Here is a 26,572-nt window from a genome sequence, read left to right as displayed (position 1 = left end):
AGAGATGTGCCCAAGCTTTTTTTTTTTTTTCAAAATTTATGTAACATTTCATTTTTATATTTTTATATTTTTTTATCTTTTTCTATTTTTATTATTTATTTATGACATCAAAGTTTTTTTTTTAAGGCAAGAATCATATTTCGTTCAAACTAAGAAACTTGTATCAACACAGGGAAGTAATCATAGTACCAAGCAAAAAAGCGCAAAAACAAATCCTTAGAAAAAACAAAATATAAGCTGTGGATAAAGGAGAACAAAAAAAGAACTTCTACAACCAACATAAGGTGAGGCAGAATCACCAACAAAAGAAACAATTGAGTGCATCTCCGACCATCAAAAGTTAGGGATAAAGATAGTAGTGATTCATACCAAGAAACTAAAGCCACCCAGAACTGTAACCACCATAATTGTAACCGTCGGAACTAGAACCGCCAGAACCGCCAAAACTGTAACCATCTAAAAATGTAACCGTTGGAATTGTAATCATATAGAAATGTAACTGCCGATGAAATACACTCTAGAAACAACCACTGATGATGAAAGCCAATGAAGCGAGGAAGGCCACCGCCCAACACCAATTTCTTCAAGAAAGAGTCAACCTTTTATATCAAAATCCCTGTATAAAAGAACAAAAAAAAAAACAAAAGATAAACGAGGAGAATGAGTGAGAGGAAAGAACGAGAAGTGGAACAAGAAAATCATGGAGAGAGAGGAGTAAGGGAAAGGAAGATATGGAGAAGAACGGAGAAGAGAGGGGGAGAGGGAGAAGAAAAGAAAGGGGATAGGGGTAACTCCACGAGGGGAGTCACCCCAAAAACGAGAAGACAAAAGAAGAATGACGGAGGGTGGACGAAGAGAAATAACCAAAGAAACCCTAAGATGAAGACTCTCTCAGAGCATAGAGAGGGAAAACCAGAGAGAGATTTTATGACATCAAAGCTGGTTTTAAATTTTGTATTCCGTATCTATCATTTACATATAAGATTTTTCATGGGATTGGGCCTAAGATAGGGTATGGTTTCACGTGGATTTTGTATTCCGTATCTTCAGTCACTCTAAAACCTGAGCATGGGCCGTAACCGGCAAGAAATGGAATCAGATGCACAACCAATGTCTAAGGCAAGAACATTTATTTCTTTTCCATATAACTCGTTTTACTGTTTCTTTGCATTCAAGCATTCCTGATGTACCCAAATTCTCCATACAGAGATGAACACAAATAAAAGGTCATTGAGATAGAGTTCAAGAGATCTATGCCTGTACGTACAAAAAAAAATTAATAAAATGGGTCAAGGTTGGTTTGCTAGCCTTTCCAAATACGTAAGCTCCTCTCATGCAGCACAATCACCTGCCTTTAAGGGGACATTTGTCATTAGCCAGATTGTAGGCAGATGTTGTCCTGGAAAATCAGCCTCAGTTCAGCTCTATAGTGCCACTAAATTTGATCCAAGTATGTATATTTTGCTGAAATATGATTAGTTACTGCTATGCTATTGTTAATAAATATGCCCTCTACTCTCCTAGAGGATTAATTCGATTAATTCAGACATATGAGCTATTTGATTTAGGGGTATTAATTGTACAACATATAAATGGTTTTGTTTTCATTTGTTTGAAAATTTTAACTGTGATTTTGTTTTTGAAAAGTACATGATCAGAGCATGTTTTTTAAATACCAGAAATTCAAAAAAACGAAGAATACCAATAATATGTTGTGTTTTAGTTTTAAGAATCAATATGTTTTCAAACCAGTTGGTTTTGTTTTGTTTTTTGAGCCTAGTAACAAGAAATACAATTTAAGTTGAAAAGGGTTCCACTATGATTTGCCCAAAAGATATAATACCGGAAAAACATACAACCTATATCAACCAGCATCGATCATAAAAGTAAGAATCAATCAGATGGGTTTTCACCAAAACTCACACGGGATTGTGATCGGTCAAAGCCTTTTTCAGTATGGTGTCTTTCCGACATAATAGATTTCCCGATTGAAGAGGGTTCAACTATGATGCCGATACCGGAAAAACATCCCCCCAGACTTAATCAGAGGCACATAACATGATATATTTAAAATTGTTTCCTTTAGGATTACAAGGAGATTAGAGGGTATATATTGATCAGTTCTGTTGCTTTCAGACACTGGGAAAGGAAAACTAAGTGAGAAGGCACACCTCAAACATGGTAAGAAAACCCAACATAATGGTGAGAAAACCATTACTTACAGTACATCGTTCGAGGTTCCGCCAGAATTTGGAGTTCCTGGAGCATTCCTTATACAAAATCCGAATAATCACGAATTCTTCCTGATGTTTGCAACTCTTCAACTAAGCGATAATCAGATCGTTCATTTCGAGTGCAACTCGTGGGTTTATCCAAATAGCAAAACAAAAGCAGATCGCCTGTTTTTCTCCAATACGGTACGCTTTTCCCTCTCATTTTGCTAAAGTTTGTAGGTGTGTTTGTTAAGGCAATTCTCGTAGGCTTTTTTGTTCCTCTCATTTTGATTATATTGCAATAAAATCACCAACATAATTCACAATTTGATAAAATTTTGGTGAAATGTTCCTTCCAGAAATGGCATATGCGAACCCAATTCAATGAAATTGCAACTACACATCTCTTAATTCATAATAGAGATGTATGGCTGTAATTCACGGTAAGTAAAGAGTGGCAAGTTTCAAAATATCGATACAGGGTATTGTTTTTTTTTTTTTTTCAAATCTGGTTCAGAGAGGGCAGGTCTAAAGGCTGGTCTACCCTCTAAACCACTCATCGACCTGAAACACTCCCTGTAGAGACATGTCAAAAAGGCTCCAATATGATATGTATCGGCCGGTACATGCCAATATATGATGATATTTTGAACCTTAGAGAGTAATAGGAAAAGTGAACAAGAAATCCCGTTTGGGAATATACACCGTTTTAAAGGATATCTACCTTGTCAGAGCATTTAGTTTAATCTGATCAAACCAGCCAACTGACCTGGACAACCCAGGAATGTGGGTTAGCCCAACAACAAAAGACATAAAAACAATTTCATCATATAGTCTTATGGGTGTCTTCACTGGTTAGCCTTTCAATGGTTTAAGATAATTTTGATGCACCTTTTGATCTGAGATAGGGCTGTGAAAGGTTTGATTTGGATCGGATCCGATCACATCCGAATGCGTTCTGATTATTGAAAATTGAAACATAAATCTGATTGAATCTAGGGATCCTGGATAGATTTGAATTCTATGGAGCTTGATAAGATTCAGATTTAATTGGAATCTTCTTTATTTTTTTTTGGATAACTAGCAAGTGTGTATGTATTTTGTCCATGACAATTTTAGATCATGATAGTTAGAATATGTATTTTTTAAAATTTTCTATAATTTTATATTTTTATGTATATAAAATAATAGGACTTGTTGGTGTGGTTTTTCAAGTGAAAATATTATTTGAAAAATTACACATAGATCCTACATAAAATTACTCTCAATCAAAGGTGAATAGGTGGAAATTTTAAGTGAGACCCACTTGTTTTTTCCCTTAAAATTATTCATGTTGAAAGAGCTTCAAATCATTTTTTTACTTAAATAGCGCCACATTTGCAGGCCTTATTATTTTATTATTTGTCTAACGGAACTGTTAATGACATTTTTACGGTCATGTGTTTTAGCCTTAAAATGACACTATAATTTGAAGATGAAAATTGGCCTTTTTGAAACTATCTTCACAAAATCCATCATACATATTCAAAATCCACTGAATGCACAGGGGATCTGCTCCTCACAGAATGCACCTCATATGTGCATCGTCCCACTGTGCATTGGAAACATTTCCCATAAAAATAAAATAGCACAAAAGATGTTCTCGATACATGATGAAATATGTTTATGGCATCGGTGTATGGAGTACTGTTTGAGGAGCAAATAAATCCAAACTCCACAAAAAAACCCTATTGAACAGGCACATGGTACGCATTTATACCCAACCAAGGCTATATGAACAAATATATTTTCAATGCTGCAGCAATATTAACAGATAGGGTTTAGCATTGATCAACTTTCAATCTGAACCTGATCCAAAAACTTGATTATGGTTGACCTGACTTTGAACTCAATAACATTGGTTCATTACAGGTTTACCATTTAACCCAACTCATTGACATCCCATGCAACCTTGACCCCATAAACCAGCCAATTTCTTGAGTTTTGAGTTTGAGAACCTGTTGAAGTAAAGATAGAATAGGGTAAACAAAATAGTCCATTAATGACCTATATTTATGACAAATCTGTTTTGGTGATAATACCTAGAGTTATCTTCCAAGCCTTACACCAGAAGCACTAAAAAAGTTAAGGGAAGAAGAGCTTGCCAGCTTGAGAGGGGATGGGGCAGGAGAAAGGAAAGAATGGGATCGGATATATGACTACGATTGCTACAATGATCTCGGAAATCCTGATAAAGGTTTGGAATACGAGAGACCTGTTCTTGGTGGATCAAAAGCTTACCCTTACCCACGTAGGGGAAGAACAGGACGTCCTCCGAGCAAGCAAGGTATAACTTGTCATGGGTTTTCTTCTCATTAGTCCTATGAAGAAAGTAGTTGATTACTCTTGAAAATTGGTTACAACTAAGTACTTTTCTTTCTCTATCTCCCCAAAAAAAATAATAATAAAATAAAATAAAAACTGTCTGTCCTCATTCGACAGCCTGTAATAGAGTGAGCTGTACTGTAGGGATGATCATTGCCCGGGCTGGGCTGGGCCGGGCCGGACCGGGTTTTTATAGGTTATCAACAGTATTAAGCCTTGTCGGGCCTGGCCTGGCCCACACCCTGGGCCTGATATTACATGTCCAAGCAGCCTGGTCCTGGGCTGGCCTGTATGAATTAAAATTAAAATTTTAGTTTTATATTCATAATTAGAGAAAATTATATTTAAAAATTATTATTTATGTATTAATATATAATACCATATATACTGTCAAATATATTTGATAAAATATAATAAATATCATATATGCATATATGCATGTCAATTTAAATATATATATATAAAAGATGTGTTGGACTAAAATTCTTATGAGTTATGACCAATCAACCGACATCACAAAAGTGATTACCAATCAGGTGATATTCATCAAAATTTATGAGGAGTTTTGATTGATCACAACCTTTATTTCTGATATCATGTCTTTCCGGAGTCATAGAAATTCTTATATAAGATGGCCAAACCAGCCAGGCCTAAGGCTTGCTTGACACGGGACCAGTCCACATTATGTGTGGGCTTGATGTAGGTCTGGGCTGGGCCAGACTTGACAAAAATATGGCTGCACAGTCAGACCGGGCTGGGTCATAAATGATCATCCCTAGTGAGCTGTTAACAAAGCTTTCGATGCATGGCAGAATTTGGATTTGCTCTTCATACGCTCCTCACACCAACCTCATAGTGCACTATGAAGAGCAAAGCTGAACATGTTAGTTCACAGACTGCTGGGTGAACTAATTATTGAATCTGGATCTCCTACCCACAGAACACTATAACTATGCATTGGGAACACCTTTAGTATTTACATCTCCCATGAAAGATAATATGTAAATACAAAATATATTCCTAATGTACAACTATAGTGTCCTATGGGTAAGCTCCTAACTTTTACGTACAGCTGTATGTTAAGAATATCTTCCCATGAATAATAACATGCAAATAAGAAAGATGTTTACAATATGCGACTGTACTATCTTGTGGGTAGGTGTGAATAAGATTCTAATGGATAGGAAATCCAAATACGCACAGCCAGCCCTGTGGTTGATAACCCAAGCTGTTAAACATAGACAGCACATGCTGTCGAACATAAGACGGCCATTTTTTTTTTTATTTTTTCACAATGATGAATTTACCACAACTTACCATTCTTTACTTGATATTTCCCATGTTTAGATCCACTGACTGAAAGTCGACCTGAGTTACGGGGTTTATTAGACGTTTATGTTCCTCCGGACGAGAGGTTCAGTCCTCGGAAAATGTCAGAGTTTATCGGAAATTCGATCCAAGCAATCGTGAATTTTATACTCCCCGAGGCAAAGAACTTGTTCCACCAAGATTTTGGCAGCTTCGAATCATTCGCCCAGTTAATGGATTTGTATTCCAGCAATCGTCATCTTCTTGTAGAGGGATGGGTGAAAGAGGGCATGAAAACATTGCTTCCCCAAGACTTTGTCAAAGAAATTAATCATGCAAGCAAAGAAAATCCAAGGAAATTTCCACTGCCTCAGATCATACAAGGTTAGTACATATATCACTTAATCAGGGTTGCAGATTAACCGAATTCTAGTTGAATCCTGTAAGGGTGATCAGAATTCAATCTGTTTATAACTGGATCGAATATGGGTCAATCTTAACGCATATGCTTATATATTCATATAGTTGGTTTGTTGTTGTGTTTCAACCAAAGGTTCATTGGTTCGAGTTTCATAATGTATTTTTTTTAGTTGTTACGTATATATGCATATATATGTATATAGGTGTAAGCCTCAAAGTATATATATATATATATATATATATATATATATATATATATATATAATACATAAGACATAAGACATATGTATGTATATGTGTATCTTAATTTTAGTTTTTATGTGTAATTTTTATTTACCTTAATAAAATAATCCATCTAATTAATCACATGGTCCTAGTTGATTCCAATATACACAACAAAATAAATTTATTATAATTAATTCTTTGTACATTTTTTGATACAATTTTTTTCTTTCATAGTTAATTTATATTTTATTAAATTATATTCTTTTTAATATATTATTTTAATTTGTTTTACATTTATAATTTTTTTCTACCTGGATGAAATAATACCTTGATTTTATCTACATGTACTCTAATATTTTTTTACAATATAAACAATGAATAATTAATACTAACAAAAAGGGGGTGTTCTGTTGGAGCCTCTAGATCAACAAGGAAGTTTATTTATTTATTTATTGTTGGGGGGGGGGGGTGGAGGTTTGGTTGAGGATCCAAATGCTATATGAAGTTTTTCAACTTAATTGAAATTGGAATTGGACATCAAGAAGAAACCTAGTGAATATTTTTCATCATATACAATTTCTTTATTTAAATTAAACGGCTTGTATATATAATTGAGTGCAGATAAAAATAATTTAATTAACAATTTTATTAAATTTTTGTTATATTGATTTTTTTTTTACTTTTTTGCTAAATAAAATTATAAATGTTATTTTTAGTTTGTAAATTAGTAGGTCCTACTAAAGTGTCATGTGTAAACATGTGATTGAAGATGCTATTTTAACATGTATATTTAGTAAGAGACAAAAAAAAAAAAATCAAAGGGATATGTTTGGTTAGAAGAGATATTATGAGTGATTTTTGAGCTTAAACTACATATTTGTATTTGTACTCCTTCCAAAGTGAGCCTAATTATTTGGTTGGCATACATAAAACAAAATCAGTTTAAGCTCAAAAATCACTCATAATATCTCTTGAACTTTGAGGTGTATTATAGATAATAAATTTTCATTAATTTTCCTTTTAGTGAGGCATACGTCTCACCAATTTGAGGAATGATTCATAAGTGTACGCTTCTTAAAATACAAGGCCATAGCCTCTTAGCATGTGTGTTGCCATTTTACATAAAACCAAAATATAACAAGGATTCATTAAAAATATACAACTCAAACCTCAAATGGCAAAGGATCACTTAAAACATGAGATAGGGACATAATAAATATTTATAATGCTCATTGGGTCATCTACTTTTTTTTTTTTCCATTTAAACTTCTTTGATCTCCATTCACATAGATTTGGTTTCCATCACTAATGACTTCTAAAATAGGCCTAAGTCCCGTACCTCTAAATGATTAAAAAACAAGCTTTCTAGGAAGAGCATTGGTCAAGGGATCAATTAAGTTTTTTTTTGACCTTACAAAATCATGGGATATAACCTACATAAATTAACCTTTTCACTACATTATGTCTTAATCTGATATGTCTATTTTTATCATTATAGGTCTTATTTTTTGCTTGAGTGGAAATCACAATATAATGAAATAAATGGAATTGATTTTTCATATAAAAGTATATTGGCTAAGAGACTTCTCAACCATTCAGCATCATTCCTAGCCTTTTCTAAGACAACAAATTTAGACTCCACGATGGATTTGGCTATATAAGTTTGTTACACAACACCCCCAACCAAATGTGAAAACATAACCACAAGAAGAGTTAAATTCCAAATAGAGTTTACATCACTGAAACTTTCTAATACTGAATGATAGTCAAAATAAAATAAACCATAATCAATAATTCCTTTTAAGATATTTAAGTAATTTAACAATGGTATGCCAATGATCACTTCTAGGACTATGAACATATCTACTTAATCTACCTATAACATATGTAATATCAGGACGAGTGCAAATTTTCAAATACATCAAACTATCAATAGTTTTGGAGTATTCTAATTGTGATAAAACATTGTATTTGTTATTAACCAACTGAATACTAGGATCATAAGGGGTTTTAATAGGATTACTATTTAAAGTGGCCAAATCTTCTAAGCATTTTCTTAACATAATGTGATTGAGATAATAGAATACCTTTATTTGTGTTGTAAATTTTTATCTATAAGATAACATTAGCTTTACCCAAGTCTTTCATATCAAATTAAAATGTTAAATTTTTTTTAGCATAATCCATAACCAACAAATCAGTTATTATGATTAATATATCATCAACATATAAGCATATTATAACTCTAGAGTTGCGATTAAATTTGCTGTAGATACAAGTATCACTGTCATTTATGACAAAACTACTAGAGGCATAGTTTGTTCTACGTAAATGCAATAGAACTTTGTAGTTACACATTACAAATGTATCCCTTAGAGACCTGTTGATTTTAGTGGTTGAATTGTTGACCAGCTTTAACTAGCCACCAAGTCACAAGTTACACATTACAAATCTATTGAAAACTTTTGAGTTTCATAACTTTGTTTTCAGTTGTTGGATCGATGTCGTCTTTTTTTTTTCAATAAATTTCCACAATCTGTGTACCAAGTTATTTTTGCCAAAAGACAACTTTTTTGGCCTCAAGTTTTAATTTTTTCTTTATTTATCAAAAAATTATAAACTGAAATATATACACACATGATGACTTTTAATAGTTTGAGCTGTTTGACTTGGACAATTAAACCATTGACCGACATTGAGAAAGAAAAACAATTCAGCTTATGAGTTGGTTTTTAAAACATTGTTGACTTGCATCAATTAGAACTACAACCTCATTATTGTGACATCTCTTCACATTTTTGTTGATGTGGTAGGAGAGTTTGCTCACACTTTACCAAGGACAAGAATGACATTTTCAGTTTTATTTGCTTTTGATTTTATATTTATTTGAATGGACATTAGGGTTAAGACTATCATTTTCCATTAAGTAAATCAGATACAAACCATATGAGTGTTCTAATAAAATGAAAACTATAGAGTAAGCATTAGTAAATATCTAAAATCATAAGAGTATTTTAGTAAATTACTGTTTTATCCATTGCTCCCTAACCATGATGAGCCAAAATGTTTGTTGGCTTTTCCAAAATAACTGTGACGTATTTCCTCTTTGCTCTTTTAGCATTGTCAGTTTTGTTATTGAAAACTCTCCTTTATATTTTTTCCTCTTTTTTACTGGAAAATTATTTAATTAATTAATTAATTAACTAATTATTATTATTATTATTTGCTTTAACCAGGAAACCAGTTGGCATGGATGGATGATGCGGAATTTGCTCGGGAAATGCTTGCAGGCGTTAATGCCTCCTTGATCCAATGCATGTGGGTGAGTGATGTAACCGGAAAGAAAATTACTTACCGAGAAAAGTTGGTCAATGGGTATCTCTTTCCCATTGACCAACTTTATAGTGTTCTTTTTGAAATAACTACTATGCCTCACCTACTGTAAAGTCAACTTTATTTATCCAAGTAAAATTTGTCCATCTCTCAAATGGGTAAATAATGTAAAGGAAAAGTTTATAAAACATAATAAGACAAATTTGACTAAAACCTTGTCATAGTATAACAAAAGTGAGATCTGATCTGCTCCTCACACAGCCCGCTTCACATTGACCTCACAACATGTCCTTAGTGCACAGCCAAAATGTGTAGCAAAGTCAGTGTGAGGAGCAGATCTGAAATCGGCAAAAATGGTTTTATTGACAGCCTAGGCTGTCAAATTTAAGACAGCCAAGTTGTTCCCCCTGTCTAATTAACATCTTTCATATGTTTTATAGAATTTTCCTCGAGGCTATGGAAGTGGCTACATATATTCAATAAAGACTTCTGATATAAAGGAGACCCAGTTGGATGGTCTAACGCTAGAAGCAGCACGGTTGCAAGGAAGGCTATTCATATTGGACCACCATGATTATCTCATGCCATTTCTAACCAGAATAATCAACTCGGAGGGGGTGTCCGTTTACGCATCCCGGACGCTTTTGTTTCGGAGTAACGATGACACGCTTAAGCCACTAGCAATAGAACTAAGCTTGCCTGGGTGCAGTAGTAGGGTGCTTTTTCCTGCAACAATGGGTACGGAAGCAGCATTATGGCAGTTTGCTAGAGCTCATGTCGCTGTTAATGACTCAGTTCACCATCACTTAATAAGCCACTGGTGAGTATCTTCATGGGCATTAAGGTTTAAAGCATGGTTTTCAATCTGTCATTGACCTGTATGGTTGGACCACTCGGCCTGGAAATCGTCTAGGCAATTGGTTCTGTTTCATTTTTAACCCAAATCTGACAAAAAACTGTTGATATGATCAGTAACCTATTGACCTGGGTGGTTGAATTGTCAATCTATTTGATCCAAATAATAGTTTTTTGTCATTTTATATTTTAATTATTTTTTTTCTTTAAATTAGAATGAGCCATTCGTTCAAACTGAATGGTCAAACTGCTAATCCAAAAATCAATGGCCAAAGCGGTTCCAGTTCCAGATTAATTTTTAAAACATTGGTTTAAAATATCGATACAATATCATACATACCATATATTATGATACATACCCGTAAGCATGCATTATGATATGTACCATAGATATCATAGATAGTCGGCTCCTAATCTCTTTTATTAAGAAGATATTTAGGATTACATAAAACTACAATAAATTGCCTGATTAGTGACATAAGCTGATTCATCACTTAAAGGCACTAATGGGCCTAATAACTTAAATCCAATTACTATAGACAATAATAAGTAATAAAACATAAGACATAACAGTAAGAGAAACATAAATGGGCCCAAGCCCATAGGAGGGAATTACCCTAGGATTTATATTTTTTATTATAAAAGTGCTTATTTCTTAGGAGACTAAGGCTCAATTTAGAAAGAGCATAAATGCAAATATATATAAGGTAAGACTCAGTTTGGGAAGAGTACAAATGTAAAACCATGTATTTTATATGTATTTGTATTGTACATATTTGTATTTATACTCCTTCCAAAAGGCTCCATTTGGAAAAAGTATAAATACAAATATATGGAGTATGTAGAGTACAAATTCTTATATTTTGTATTATACATATTTATATTCGTACTCTTTCCAAACTGAATTGGGACAAAAGCATCTATTGCCTAGATTGTCTTGAATTTTATGCATCCAATTCGAATTCGAATATAAATAAATCAAATCTAGATCCACCTATTTCCATTTCTATTAAATGTGATTGCAGCCCTATCTCAGCTATAATTATCATGGTTTAATCATATCGGGCATTTCAAATGAGCATTAAATTTAGATTAAAATTTAATTAGATTTTAAGAATTAATTTAGTACATCTCTATAAAGGTTATTAACTCTTAAGAGTGGCCAAATGTCCTAACTCTGTGTAATTAGCATTTCGGTGTCTCAAAGATACTTTGAACCTTTAACAGTATTTACATCCACCTCAAACTATAAATTACTTATAAAAAACCATATATATATTGTGCTACCTCTTTTAACTAGGTTAAAGACTCACGCCATCATCGAGCCATTCATTATCGCCACGCGAAGGCAATTGAGTGAGATGCACCCAGTTCACCGACTGCTACATCCACATTTCAAGGATACCATGCACACAAATGCTCTAGCTAGGAGCATTCTCATAAATGCTGGAGGAATTCTAGAGAAGACGATGTATACAGGCAAGATTTCCATGGAGTTGTCATCTGCAATATACAGAAACTGGAATTTCAGGGAACAAGCACTTCCTGTTGATCTTGTTAAAAGGTATTTGTTGTTCTCCCTTGACTTTGAGATTGGATCATTTGTAAATATAACCTTGATTGAGCATTGTTGTGCAATTTGTGGGCTGGGTTGGGTCGGTTCGGCTGGTTAAGACAACCAAATTCCATCCATTAACATCCTACTGAAGTTTTTGACTGTTGTTGAAATCTCTCCTGAAATTTGTTAATGGCAATTACTTTTTATGAACTTTTTTATATATTCTCTGTTAGAATCTTCTAACAAAAGGCACAAAAATGTCTAAAATATCCATACAGTTATAATTGAGACTGATTTTTATTGAATAAATAATACAGAATTTACAAACAAACAAAAAAAAAGAGTTTAAAGTTGAACATTTACCTTTGAGAGATTGATATAAAGAGCAAATTTAAAAAATAAGTCAAATTGTCTAATGAAAATACCATTCACCTTATTATTATACTCAATTTATCTCTATAGCAAAAAATGAGTTCAAATTGATACTCACAGAATTAACGCATCCCCACATGCACATCTTAATGTGCATTGGGAACATCTCCCGTACTTTTCATGGTGAGATGTCTCCATACATGGTTGAGATGTGCTGTGGGATGTGTGGGCGATGCGAATTCTTGTAAAATCTGAGTGACTCATCTGAAAACTTTGCAGGGGTTTGGCATGTGAAGACCCAGACCATCCCTACGGGGTCCGACTCCTTTTTGAAGACTACCCATTTGGTGTCGATGGCCTGGAGATATGGGCTGCAGTCAAGACATGGGTAATGGATTTCTGCTCAATCTTCTATAGCAGCGATGAAGATGTTCTCTCTGACGTTGAAATCCAAGCATGGTGGTCAGAGATTAGAGATGTGGGTCACGGTGACAAACGCAACGAGACATGGTGGTACAAAATGGACAACCTCTCTGATCTGGTGGAGACTCTAACAACTCTTATATGGATTGCTTCGGCTCTCCATGCTTCTGTGAACTTTGGGCAATACGACTATGGTGGCTACCCACCAAACCGTCCGACGCTTTGCCAGAAATTCATCCCCGAGGAAGGAACATTTGAATACGCTGAGTTTCTTAAGAACCCAGATAAGTACTTTTTAAAGATGCTACCGGAAAGATTTGAGATGACGGTGGGTGTGGCATTGATGGAGGTCCTCTCTAGGCATACTTCTGATGAGGCTTACTTGGGTCAGGGACGGTCATTGGAATGGACAGATAGCGGAGAAATTCGCCAGAGATTTGAAACGTTCAGGCAGCATCTCCAAGAGGCGGAGAAGAGAATCTTGGAGAGGAATAAAAATCCGAATCTTAAGAATAGGATTGGACCTGCAAAGATTCCATACACATTGTTGTATCCTGATACGTTGAATATGGGCTCAACATGGGGAATCACCGGGAAGGGCATCCCAAATAGTGTTTCTATTTAGTGTTTCTTTTTTTTCCTATCTGGTGTTATGTTGGTTCAGTGCTTCCAATTTCATTTACTATTTCTAAAGATTGGCACCTTGGTCGTCTTCTTCCACTTATGATTCTTCTTCTTCTCCTTTTCGCAATACTAGTCTAGAGACCCATATTGCATCCAATACAGAGCAAAATTGGAAAAAGAAGGGACTCTATGATGTATTAAAGCTTTCCATGTTCATATATAAAATGGAAAACACTCTTAAACCTTGATGTCATGGTGTAAGCACTTAAATATATTAAGGATCCGTTTGGTTTGTAGTCGAAATCAAAATTCTACGGAATCGGAATTGGAATGGTCCATTCCCATAGTCTATTTGGTTTAGACAAGAATGAGAATGCGAATTAAAATCAATAGGAATGGAATTTCATTCCTAAGGGAGGGGCAGGATATGGCCATTCCTTCAAATGGGGGAATGTCATTCCAGCAAGAATAGGAACGGGATTCCAATTCTGCCTAACCAAACAGTTGGAATCGGAATAGTTCATTCCAATTCTAATTCTAGACCCCTATTCCTGCAAACCAAACGGACCCTAAGATTTCTTCAAGTATCACACCATCAATCAATGTCTTTTCATAGGGAATTGGGTTTTACACTCCTACTTCCCAATATTTCAAAACTTTGAATATTGATCAGATATTCTAGAGAGAAATAATGTAAAGAGTCATGTGACAAAAATAATAATGTGTGTAACAAATAAAAAAATATTAAGAAATGCACAACATATACAAGTTTTATAGAGGTTGAATCAAAGCTAGCCTACATCCTCTCTCCATGAGAATTTCCACTAATTAGTTGGATTTTTTAAATACTATAACAAAACCTTTACAACAATTAAACTTTTTAGGTACCAACAATACCATTATATCCTCTCTCTAAGTAGCCTAACCCAAAAAGGGGTGAATTGGATTATACACGCTTCCATCCAAACTAATCTCTTTTTTCAAAACTTGCAATATATACGAAATAGATGTATTATGGAAATAATAATGTAGAGAGTCATGTGGCAGGAATAATAATGTGTAATAGATTTAAAAAATACAAAGGAAAATACAACACACACAAGTTTTATAAAAGATTCAACCAAACCCAACTTACACCCTCAGGCCATGCATACTACTTGAGAATTTCCTTGTCTGCTTTTTAAGTGTACTTGGACGAAGACCATGACGAAGGCACTCCGCCTCGTGAATTGGAGAGCACTACCGCGCCCGAGCCTTAGCTCCCAAGGGAGAGCATAATGACCCCTCGGCTCGGGCTCCTCAAGAGTAAGGACGCCGTATTTCCTGTCGAGGTTGCGGAGTGGGCTGACATGCCTACAAGCCAACTCAAAGGCCGGGCTGCTAGCTATTGTCTGCTTTTTAAGTGTACCTCGGTGAGTATTCTAACTTCATACTTCATTTCCTTGTCTGCTTTTTAAGTGTACTTACCTCTGCTTCCTTTTGCTAGGTGAACTCCGCCATTCACTCGTTGGTCTACCAGTCCGAGGTCCGCCTGAAGCAAGCTCGGGAAGCCGAGGAGAATGCATAGAAACTTTACCGCGAGCTGGACATAACTCGGGGTGAGGGGCTAAGAAGGGAGCTCGGAGTCAACAGGAGCTGATCCTGGCACTGACTGAGGAGAAGGAGAAGCTTCAACGCGAGAACGAGAACCTTGAAGTGATAATCAAAGAGCGCACTAAGATCTTTGAGACCGCCATTCAAAAGGCGCGGGCTGAAGAGAAAGAGCGCGCCATCGAAAGCTTCAAGGAGTCTCCAGAGTTCCACAATCTCCAGGTCGAGTACGAATCGAGCTCTTACTGACCCGGCTTCAAGCTATGTAAATATCTGATGAGGCAGAATTTTCCCAAACTGGACATCGGAGTTGTTTCTATGTCTGACCTTACTCCCGAGGTGGCAAAGGCGACGAATGAAGAACCTGGCTCCTCTAAAGAGGAAAAGGACGATGAAGTCCTCGAGGCGGGCCCATCAGGTCGAGAGGACGCGGAGGAAGATCGCATGGAGACTGACCTGCCGGGTAATTCGGATACATGAGTCTTGTCTTCTCTTGGGTCTTTATCATGTATACCCTGAGCCTCCAAGCTCGGTTCATAGTGAAAGTTTTTTTTCTTTCTTATTTCTTCCTTTTTGTACTCAAAATTTTATGTCAATGAAATGCAAGCATTTTGACTATCTCTGTGTGAAAACTTTCTAAAAGTGTAAGTAACTTCCGAATTGGCGAACTAAACCACATAGGAGCAAAAATTTGTTAGTGTTGATTGCCCCGAACTGTCAAGCTAACGAGCTGGACTACGAGTAGGGATAACTGAAGTATATTTTTTCTAAGTGTTGGTTACCCTGAACTGTCGAGCTAACGAGTTGGACTCCGAGTAGGGGTAACTTCGCATTATTGTACGCCGAGGTGGGCGGACATTGTAGGGTATATACCCGACCTGTCTGCACACGGGCTACTCGCTTAGGTGTCGGTTATCCCTTAGTGTCGAGTCGTCGCGCCTGACCTCAAATGGGATCAACCTGTTGTTATATGCCAAGGCGGGCTAGACGTCGTAGGGTTTGTATTCGAGCTATCTATGCCTTGGGCATGAAAATCGATTTGCCTATGCCGAAGAGGCGACTAGGACTTGTCTGCCTATGCCGAAGAGGCGACTAGGACTTGTCTGCCTATGCCGAAGAGGTGAGTAAGACTGATCTGCCCATGTCGAAGAGGTGACAGGACTTATTCGCCCATGCCGAAGAGGCGATTGAGACTTATCGTAGTGCCGAGGTCTTATGTTAGCTCGACATCATGACCCTTAGGCTTCTGGGAGTGACTCACAGTCCTCTCTCCAGTTCGATGATCACAAGTAGTATCTTCCTAGGTTGCCGATGTTCCACGCTCGAGGTACTTGTTTCCCTTCCAGAGTCTCGAGCCCGTACGTACCTTCCCCATATACCCTATCTTACTCGGCACAGATCTTCCAATTCGGTTCGAGCTTATCGACACCGGGCTTAGGTACCATAACCTTCCGAAGAACCAGGTCGCCGACGCGGAAGTGTCGCTTCTTGACTCGGGCATTATAGTACCGAGCTACTCTCTGTTGGTAAGCTGCAGTCCGGATGTATGCTAGGTCTCGTACTTCTTCCACCAGGTCTAGGTTAGTACGGAGCTCGTCATCATCGTCTCTTCGTCGTAGCCTCCAAAGCGTAGTGTAGGCACCTCGATCTATGTTGGGATCACTGCTTCCGTGCCGTAAGTGAGGTTAAAAGGAATCTCACCTGTGACAATCTTGATGGTGGTCCGGTAGGCCTAGAGTACACTGGGCAATTCGTCTACCCACAATCCTTGGGCTCGAGCTAAGTGAGCCTTCAGTCTGCGGAGTATAGCTTTGTTGGTGACTTCCGCTTGCCCATTCGCCTACGGGTGTGCCACCGAGGTGAAATTTTGCTGAATTACCATTTCAACACACAAATTCTGAAATTTTATATCCTCGAACTGCTTCCCGTTGTTGGAGATGAGCACCCGAGGTAGCCCGAAGCGACACACTATGTTCTTTCAAAAGAAGTTTTGTATGTTGTGGGCTGTGATTGTTGTTAGAGGTTCAGCTTCCACCCACTTTGTGAAATAGTCTACTGCCACGACTAGAAACTTCCTCTGTCATGTTGCTGGCGGGAATGGGCCAAGTATGTTGATTCCCCATTGTGCAAAAGGCCACGAGTTGGTGAGGTATTTCAGGTCGGTAGTAAGTTAGTGGTGGATGTTAGCGTGCCTTTGACACTTATCGCACTTCTTGACGAGCTCGAGTGCATCTGCCTTCATCGTGTGCCAGTAGTAGCCTGCCGTAACACCTTCCGGGCGAGGGACCTGCCCCCCAAGTGTCCGCTGCACAAGTCTTCATGGGTGTTGCGGAGAACGAACTCGGCCTCTGAGGGTCGTAAATAGTGCAAGTAGGGGAGCATGAAGAATCTTCTGTACAATTGTCCGTTTATAATGACGTACTTAGCCGACTGGCGCTCTACCATTCGGGCCACATTGCGTTCTATAGGGAGGGTCTCGTAAAGCAGATAACTCACGAGTGGATCGATCTGGCTCGGCTTTGCTTGTGCTATAGGAGTGACCTCTCCTGCCCTCCCGAGAATGCTAGGTCGAGGTAAGTCCTCTATGTACATAGTCCGCATGGTGATGCTGCTTGTGCTGGCTAATCGGGACAAGGCGTCGACCTCAACGTTCTCGGATCTCGGGATCTGTTTGATGAAGTAAGAGATGAAGCCGCTCAGGACCTCCCTGACTTTGGCCAAATAAGCAGCCATGGTGGGGTCGCAGGCTTCATATTCACCGCTGACTTGGTTGACCACGAGCTAAGAGTCGTTGCATATGTCCAGGTGCTTAGCTTTCACTTCCTTTGCTAGAGTGAGCCCGATAACCAATGCTTCGTACTCTACTTCGTTGTTCGATGCCATGAATCCGAACCGGAGTGCATATTCTAGCTTCACCCCGCTTAGACCGTACAAAATTATTCCCACATCGCTTCCTTGTTGGTTGGACGAGTCGTCAATGTGGAGTATCCAAGGCTCCTCGTCCCAGGTCGGACTCGCTCTAACCGGGATTGGTGTTGCATTGGTTGAAACTTCCACCGTGTGCTCGAGCTCGACCAGCTCGAGAGTTGCGGTACTGAACGTACATTCTGCCATGAAATCGGCCAAGGCTTGGGCTTTAATTGCCATCCGAGGTTCATACCGGTTGTCGTACTCGTTGAGTTCGATAGCCCACTTCGTCAATCTGCCAAACATCTCGGGCTTGAGCAGGATCTATCTTAAAGGTTTGTTGGTGAGGACGATGATGGTGTGGGCTTAGAAGTACGGACGAAGCTTGTGAGTTGCTATGACTAGCGCGTATGCCAGTTTCTCGATCTCCAGGTACCTCGTTTCAACATCCTGCAAAACTTTGCTAACATAGTAGATGGGTTGTTGGACCCGATCTACCTCTTTGATCAGTACCGAGCTGACCACCTTGTCACTTGCGAAGAGGTACAACTTTAAAATATCCCCTTTCTCGGGTCAAGTTAGAACTGAAGTACTAGCTAAGTATCTTTTTAACTCGTCGAAGGCGAGTTGACACTCTGTAGTCCACTAGAAGTTTTTATTCTTTTTTATAGCTTTAAAAAAAGGTAGGCAACGATCTATCGATTTGAACATAAAGCGGCTCAGAGCGACTATCCGGCCATTCAGCCTCTAAACCTCTTTTAGTTTGCGGGGTGGTCTCATATCTAAGATGACATTTATTTTTTCCGGGTTGGTTTCGATGCCGCATCGGTTGACTATGTAGTTCAAAAATTTACTCAAGGTGATCCCGAAGACACATTTGTTGGGATTCAATTTCATATTATACTTTCGTAAAATGTCAAAAATACTTTGCAAATCGTCTAACAAAAATTTTGAAAATTGGGTCTTCACGACCATGTCATTTACTTGAGGCCCCGACATTTTTTAATCCGAAGGGCATGACCTTGTAGTAATACAATCTGAACTCAGTTATAAAGGCCATCTTTTCTTCATCAGCAGGGTCCATCCTGATCTGCTTGTAACCAGAGTATGCATCCAAAAAAGGTTGCGTCCACTAAGCGGTCGATCTTGGGCAACGAAAATCAATCTTTTGGGTAGGCTCTATTCGGGTCGGTATAATCGACGCACATACGCCATTTGCCGTTGGCCTTTTTTACCAGAATTGGATTACCTACCCAACTCGAGTAATGAACTTCCCTGATAAAGTCTACCGCTAAGAGCTTCCCGACCTCTTCATCGACTATCCTCTAACATTCCCTACCTCTTCAACAAACTTTTTCTTCGAGCATAGCCTCTATTAAAAATTTGAAGCTATAGAAAAGGGTTTTCATAAATGGTATCAACATATGTTATCTCAATCTCACATTAGTAAAAAGTGGATGTCCTCCGAAGTGACTGTCTATGTATTTAATCAAATCGAGACTCTCTCCTTGGCTTCATTATTATGTTCCAATGATGGCACCTGCAACAAATACAGGAAATATAAAAAGACTTCTCAGCTTAACCCCATCCGTTCCTTTTCCTATATCTAAAGGATTCATGTTTTCAAGCCCACCATGAACGCACTGGTTTTAAGTTATAACTTTTCATGTAATGTAACTAAGTCAAGAATCAATGAGGTTTCAGAAAGAGAGAAACAACAGTCTTATTTAAGTCTAGAAAACGTTGGTAATATCATTATCATGTATGGGTTCAAAGCGTGTCACCAAGCAAGGCCTATTCTGTAAATCAATAGGAATCAGTTGTATCTTCTCCTGCAATCCCTATTTATCGAAAAGTTATAATAGAAAAAGTAAAACTGTAGAGAGAAAAGCTCAGAGAACTATGCCAAATACTTTATTGAAGATCGAGACTCCCAGAAAATTGAACCAATAGAAAACAAATCGTGAAGAGAACCGAGAAATAACCTTGCAATTCATAGTAATCCACACTCGCTGGGCATATGGGCATGTGTAAGATATATACAGCCTTCAAGCAATAAACCCAACATCAGAAAACCAAGAAATAACCTAAAGACGGCAATTTTTCTCCTTAAATATTCAACAAACATTTAAGTCAAGAATAAACTGTAGAAATGAGAAACCAGGGTAGAAAGATAAAAGAATGAATTCAGATACAACCAACCTTGTTGTTCCATCGAACAGAGGAGGTGGAGAGGAGGTAGAATCCAGGGGGGAGAAACTCCCGAACGCTTCTGTAACAAGGAAAAAACAGGGAACATTAACCCATCAACCGAAACAATGAGAATAAAGTCGCTGGTTGGTGTCATCAGAGGGCAAAGAAAATTAAATATGAGATGAATACAGAGAGAGAGAGGATAGATAGAGATTTACCGGTGATTAGATGCCGTCCGCTGGTTCCGTCCACGAGGGTTGTGAGAAGTTTGAATAAGAGAGAGAAAGAGACGACTGTGGGAGAGAATGAAATACAGAGTGAGCGGGAAGAGGATGAAAATCCGAAGAGGAAGAGGCGCGAGGGAGATATCCAGTCCAAGTGTTGTGCCGACTTGAAACCCGGGTTTTGCTTAGAGAAGGAAAGTGAAGAATTGTTCGTCCAAGAGAGAAAAGAGAGGAGAATGAAATGAAAGAGAAACTGGATTTGCTTTTGAGGGAGAGACTAAGAGATTCGTTCGAGAGAGATTTGGGTGTAGGCGAATAATGGGTTTTGAGTGCCAAACTTAAAATCAGCGACTACTTTTTTTTGTCCGCCAAAATTGAAAGGCCAAAATTATACCTCAAGAGGCATTAAAAATTGCCTCTGTAATAATCCATTAAAGCTACCTCATTTAATATGTTATGGAGGCAGATTTTCTTGACTGCCTCCTGCGAGGAGCCTCTAAAAATAGAAATTCTAGTAGTGGAATTTTGTTGGTATCCTATGCATTTTCTAATTTTAGCATGTAACATTTTTCATCTAAGTGATATTATGTAATTTTTTTGAATAGTTTTCATGGTGGGGTGTAGGAATCATTAGAACATTTTGTTAATCACTTTGAATGAATATGCCTTGTCTTATAGTATTTATTTTGGGTTGAATTTGAATTCGTTTCAATGTTGAAATCTATTCACTTTCATGGTTTTTCAATTTGATTTAGTCTAGGTTAAAACTTTTTTTCTTGAACTTTTTTTTTTTATATTGGGAATAACAATTAGGAGGGATTTTTATAGGGGATTGAATCACTTGTGACTTTTCCTTTCCCATTTGCTTTGTAGGAATGAGGAGAACCTTGGGTAAAGAAGGAGAATGGCATGTAGTTGCCAATTCCTTTGCTCCTTCAAGGGTTTTTCACACCCGAATTGAGAATGGAAGGGTTAAGTCATTTGAGAGAAGAATCCTCTATGATAATCCCCATCTTTCATGCATAAAATCACTAGCATTTTGTAGACTTAATTCTTTCTAGTTTTTATTTTTGTTTATTTTTTTTCTTTCACTAAATTAGGGAAATGGTATTACTTATCAATTGTGAAAGAAGAGTGCCTAATACCTTTCATCTCTCCCCTATAAAATACCTAAATTGGTTTTATTTTTCAATGTAAGTCATTTCTTGTTGTTTTCTTGAATAGAGGAGATCCATCACTTTTATGTTCTTTGTTTTGATGGGTGGCGGCTCCAATCCATTTTTAGCCATGAAATGAATTTCAAACTCAATATGGTTGTTCACAGTCAACTTCGAACTGGGCCCAGGCTTCAGGCTTTTTATTAGGGCCGGACTCGGGCCCATATTGTAGACCCATTGGTCGGGCCGGGGTCAGGCTTGGACCTAACAAAATCCTATTTATAAAGAATAAAAACCCGGCCAGGCCTGGCCCATGAACAGGTCTACTGGTGGCTGAGGTGAGGTGATGAGAAAAGGTTACATTTTGGACTAATTTTGTTCAGAAATTCAACATGAAATGTAAATTTAAAATCAATAGCAATTTCTTTAATTGGGTTCACAAGTTAGTAATCCCGCCACATTTAAGATTAAACTCGATTGAGTTTAGGCTTTTGAAAGTAAACTTTTCGTAGAGCTTCCTCTCTTTATGAACAGGTACTATTGTGTTGGTGATTGGCAAATCCGCTCCATGACCAGACCCAAATAAAATTGAGAACCCCATAGTCAAAATTTCAGAATCATCTATGGTGAAAGCGGAAGGAATTATATTCAATAAGATGAGTCATTTGAACTTAGATATCGCATCACAGATCAGGTGGATATTGCAAGTATCCGAAATCGTAGATCACTTGGATATTGCATCCTAGATCAGGTGGAAATCGCAAGTATTTGGAATCACAAATCAGATGAAAATCATACCGTAGTCAAAGCCAGGACTTACGAAAAGTGAACCAGAGAGTGTCTGAGATATAGGGAAGAGGGAACTTTGGGTGTTCTGATATGGGAGAGAGAGAGATTTGGCGTGAAGCTGTGGATACTCTTTATTGTTCATTAGTGGATTTCTTCTCCTTGTAGATGTAGAAACAAAACCACGTAAATCTCTCTGTGCGTGCTGTTCTTTCTTCCTATTATATTTCTCTTTACTTGCCAATCGTGAGAGAGAGAGACTTGGTGTGAGGCTGTGGACACTATAACTATAAATCTTTATTATTCATTGGTGGATTTCTTCTCCTTGTAGACGTAGAAACAAAACCTCATAAATCTCTCTGTGCGTGCTGTTCTTTCTTTCTATTATATTTCTCTTTACTTGCCAATCGTGGGAGAGAGAGAGACTTGGTGTGAGGCTGTGGACACTATAACTATAAATCTTTATTGTTCATTGGTGGATTTCTTCTCCTTGTAGACGTAGAAACAAAACCACGTAAATCTCTCTGTGCGTGCTGTTCTTTCTTCCTATTATATTTCTCTTTACTTGCTATTCGGCAAGATAAGTTCATTAATAAAATAGTCACAGTTAGGGGTGGTCAATAAAAGCAGTGCTGCCGTATCCCTTGAAGTACTGCCCACGTCTACCCACAACACACTACCCCTGTGAATTGAACATCTCCCCTGCACAATATTATGCAGAGATGAGATGTTCTCTATGTGTGACTGCAATAAACGTGGGCAGGAGATTCGGACTCTAACTCTTGGCGAATGTCTAATTCAAAGTAATTTGAACCCGGATTTTCTATTCATTTTTTCTACCCGCCTTGAATTGCAGCCACACATCTTTATTATGAATTGAGAGATGTATGGCTGTAATTTAGGGCGGATAGAGTAGGAAATCCCGTTAGCTAGGTAACCCAGAAAACCAGAGTTCTCTTCACCTATGTTCGGTTTGAAGGAAAAGGTAAGGAAAGGAAAGGAAAGTTAAAAAAACTTATACAATTTTTATAAAGGTTTCCTTACCTTTTCCTTTCTTTTCCTACCTTTTCCTTCAAACCAAACACAGTCTTAAGGGCTATATATCAGATAGAACACAGTGAAGAGTAAGGGAGACAGGGGATCATCAGAAAGTGAAATGGAAAGTAATACATACATCGATCCATATGTATATATTTAGATTTCATGCCTTCTAAAAGCCAGTACACGAAGAAGGAAACATGAGCTGAACATAAGTATTATATTCCAGGCATATGTATAACTATATATCCATTTATTTAATTATTTTAACAGTAGATATCTATATAGATAGATACTCGGTCATTTACCTTCTTCCTCCCCAACCGCCCTCCCTCTGGCTGTTGAAGTAAGTGGCAGCAACCGGCAGTCCAAGATTGTAGAGCTCAGCGAAGTCTCTGGTACAGAAATTCTGGCGCCAACCCGGAGCACCAGTCGTCTGTCTGCCAGATTGCCGGAACAACGCGAAGACATACCTGTGAATCCCAACAATTGTTGGACTCGGACCCTCGTAGCTTGTTATCTCCTGGCCTGAAAAAAGGAGATCAGAAGCTGCTTTACTTGTGGCTCCATTAAATAAACTAACTACATATACAGTGGAGCAATCGAGGTGCAAAATATAGGCTCAGTAGCAATGCACTAGTGGTAGAAAAATGGACGAATTAAGTTATATAGAACTTAAGATAGATGTAAATTTTCATAAATAAAACAGGTTTTTGTTCTCGAGTTCGGTGCTTAATTTCACGTGCATTAGATGCATGAGAGAGAGCCCCTTATTAAACGAATGCTAGGTACATTTTCAACGCTTGTTTTACGTACCGAAAGTTGCGTCAGTTCCTTCTGGGATATCAACGACCAGCCTAGAATTTAACAAGAACAAGAAACCAATTAGTACACACACAGATATATATATATATATATAGAGAGAGAGAGAGAGAGTAGAACATAACCAGTGCAAATACTCTCTCATGGTGGGATCACAAGGATTTGGAGCATCAGGGTCGACCATTACCTGCAAAATTATCAGCCCACAGACTGCAGCTAGCAATTCCTACTTGAAAATTAATGGGAGTTTTTGCTTGAATCAAAACAGAACAAGAAAAAGCATGGATTAAAGTAGGTTAACTATATATATATACTCACGAGTGTGTAAAGTTTTCTTAGGTCATTGCCTCCAATTTCAACTCTAGGCTGGTTAACAACAGCAGAGGGCCTAAACTCACGTCCATTGACATTCCTACCACTGTATGAGACTCTAAAAGATACAGACCTTTCAAAAAGATCCAATACATCCCCTATAATACGACTAAGGACCAAAGGATCTCTTCTCCCCGTCCCAGACATTGTAACTGAATACTGAATAGTTTACAATCCATGGCTATATGCCGTAGCTATATATATAGCGCAAAAAGTCTTCTTTTTGGTTTTTCTTTTCTTGTTAGCAATGGCAAATATAATGTATGCTGGAATCTGCTTCTTTTACCTTTCTTTCACAATAGGAATCTACTTTCTAGCATACCCTAATAATATATAAGTTATAAAAGTGTGTGCTATGAATATTCTGAGAATGGTGGATAGAAAATTGGGACCCACCACTTATATAGAGTTCAAATATATACCTGAAAGTTAGTTTGCCAATCTATTAGAGATATGGCTTTAAGTCTAAACATCCAATTTCTCACGAACCATAATATATTTGCAAGTACTTTGCAAGAGACCTACAATTCTTATACTCTATGTCTATCTATACAAGCCCTTATAATATCTGGCAAATTTCTATGCTGACTCCTCGAATTTGTTAGCTGAAGCCTTGGAGCTTCTTGAGGGCATTGATTTGGCTTTAGCTCTTGGTATATTTCGCATTGAGGGTTATGTTGATTCTTGGATCCTTTGTTGGGTTCAGTTACAGCTCGTTACAGCTTCCTTGCAACGTAACCTTTGGTTGGTATGAACAACTAAATAATATGATTTAGAGACTTGATTCTTTCACTTGTAGTCATATCCTTTGGGAAGGCAACCAGGTAGTGGATGGTCTTATAAATATGGATTTCTTCACTAGATCTAATTCCATCTTTGTTCATGAAGATCTTCTTCTTGCAGATATTCAGCATCATATCGGCTTTGTTCTGATAGATTGGGTCTCCCTTTTCTTTAGTTGGCTTAATTTGAGGTATTTTGGGGTAAATTCTCTTTTGTATGTTCATGTATATATCTATATATTTTATTGATCCCTATTGTATATAGATTTTCGCCAGGGTAAGGTATTTAGGTCCCCCCCCCCCCCCCCCCCCCCCCCCCCCACACACACCTCATAGATTTTTTCTTGCCTATGAATAAAGCCTTACGGTGGCCCCCTCCACTAGGAGTTAAGTTTAGGGTTTAAAAACAATTATCTGGCCAATTTATATAGGACCTGTTGAGGTTCTAGAGCACAGATTGTAAAGTCTATCAATCAATGTTAAGGCCCCATTCATTTTTTAGGATTCTGAAAGGAGTGAAGTCAGTCAACAGGATTGTGGTTCCTAGTAACCGTTTTTCCTCTGTTTGTTTTGATGTTCGTGTTCATCTAAGACTCACACAAAATTCGCTTTCCCTAAGGGGGCGTTCATTTTTCAGATTTTGAGTGGGGGGGAAGTTGGTTCCCATTGACCAAGAATCCCATGTTCTTTTTTCAGATTTATGTGGGGACCAGGGAAAGTTTATTTTCCTAGGTAAGTGATGCCCATCTCCTAAGTGAGTAAATAACTTTCTCACCTAAGGGGAACTTGCCAAAACTTGAATGGGACAAAAATGCCCTTTTTAATAATAGATTTTTATGACTAAAATTGTCATTGTCTTATTTACATGAGAAATAAAAGAATATGGGTAAATGCACTTACTCGGGTAAGTGTTTCCCAGGAAAAATTTAGCTAACTAACTGCATTTACCCAGGTAAGTAACCTACCGAAAAGCGAACGGGGCCTAAGTATCATAACCATCCCCCAA

At 37.7% G+C, this 26,572-nt stretch overlaps 2 protein-coding genes and 1 long non-coding RNA gene across 9 annotated transcripts; 1 reads left to right on the top strand and 2 right to left on the bottom strand.

Moving 5' to 3' along the window:
* The first annotated feature begins 634 nt into the window (after window positions 1-634).
* On the top strand, window positions 635-13,764 carry LOC104605310 (linoleate 9S-lipoxygenase 2-like). Its single transcript, XM_010270031.3, has 9 exons — window positions 635-1,119; window positions 1,208-1,450; window positions 2,137-2,417; window positions 4,299-4,539; window positions 5,925-6,269; window positions 9,767-9,852; window positions 10,304-10,683; window positions 12,019-12,282; window positions 12,928-13,764. Exons 2-9 carry the CDS (start codon window positions 1,285-1,287, stop codon window positions 13,694-13,696), a joined length of 2,532 nt encoding a protein of 843 aa, XP_010268333.1. The 5' UTR covers window positions 635-1,119; window positions 1,208-1,284; the 3' UTR covers window positions 13,697-13,764.
* Window positions 12,084-21,026, bottom strand: LOC148802865 (uncharacterized). Of its 7 annotated transcripts, XR_016081136.1 has the most exons (6): window positions 20,604-21,026; window positions 20,395-20,464; window positions 20,178-20,238; window positions 19,635-19,732; window positions 12,334-12,452; window positions 12,084-12,221 (listed from the first exon to the last, which is right to left on the bottom strand). It is a non-coding gene; the product is annotated as an uncharacterized LOC148802865 (long non-coding RNA). The 7 variants fall into 7 exon arrangements; XR_016081138.1 differs by lacking the exon at window positions 19,635-19,732; XR_016081137.1 differs by lacking the exon at window positions 12,334-12,452 and having other exon boundaries at window positions 12,093-12,221.
* A 2,736-nt stretch (window positions 21,027-23,762) lies between these two features.
* LOC104605311 (protein HEADING DATE 3A-like) lies at window positions 23,763-24,936 on the bottom strand. The gene is made up of 4 exons (XM_088896371.1): window positions 24,731-24,936; window positions 24,538-24,599; window positions 24,407-24,447; window positions 23,763-24,118 (listed from the first exon to the last, which is right to left on the bottom strand). The coding sequence occupies exons 1-4, from the start codon at window positions 24,929-24,931 to the stop codon at window positions 23,895-23,897; spliced, it is 528 nt and encodes a 175-aa protein (XP_088752497.1). The 5' UTR covers window positions 24,932-24,936; the 3' UTR covers window positions 23,763-23,894.
* Between the last annotated feature and the right edge of the window lie 1,636 nt (window positions 24,937-26,572).

Source organism: Nelumbo nucifera, chromosome 1 (assembly GCF_055504915.1).
Source record: "Nelumbo nucifera cultivar China Antique chromosome 1, China Antique-T2T, whole genome shotgun sequence".
Classification (NCBI taxonomy): domain Eukaryota; kingdom Viridiplantae; phylum Streptophyta; class Magnoliopsida; order Proteales; family Nelumbonaceae; genus Nelumbo; species Nelumbo nucifera.
The sequence above is the reverse complement of the archived record's forward strand: the minus strand, read 5'-3'. Positions and strand labels throughout refer to the sequence as shown.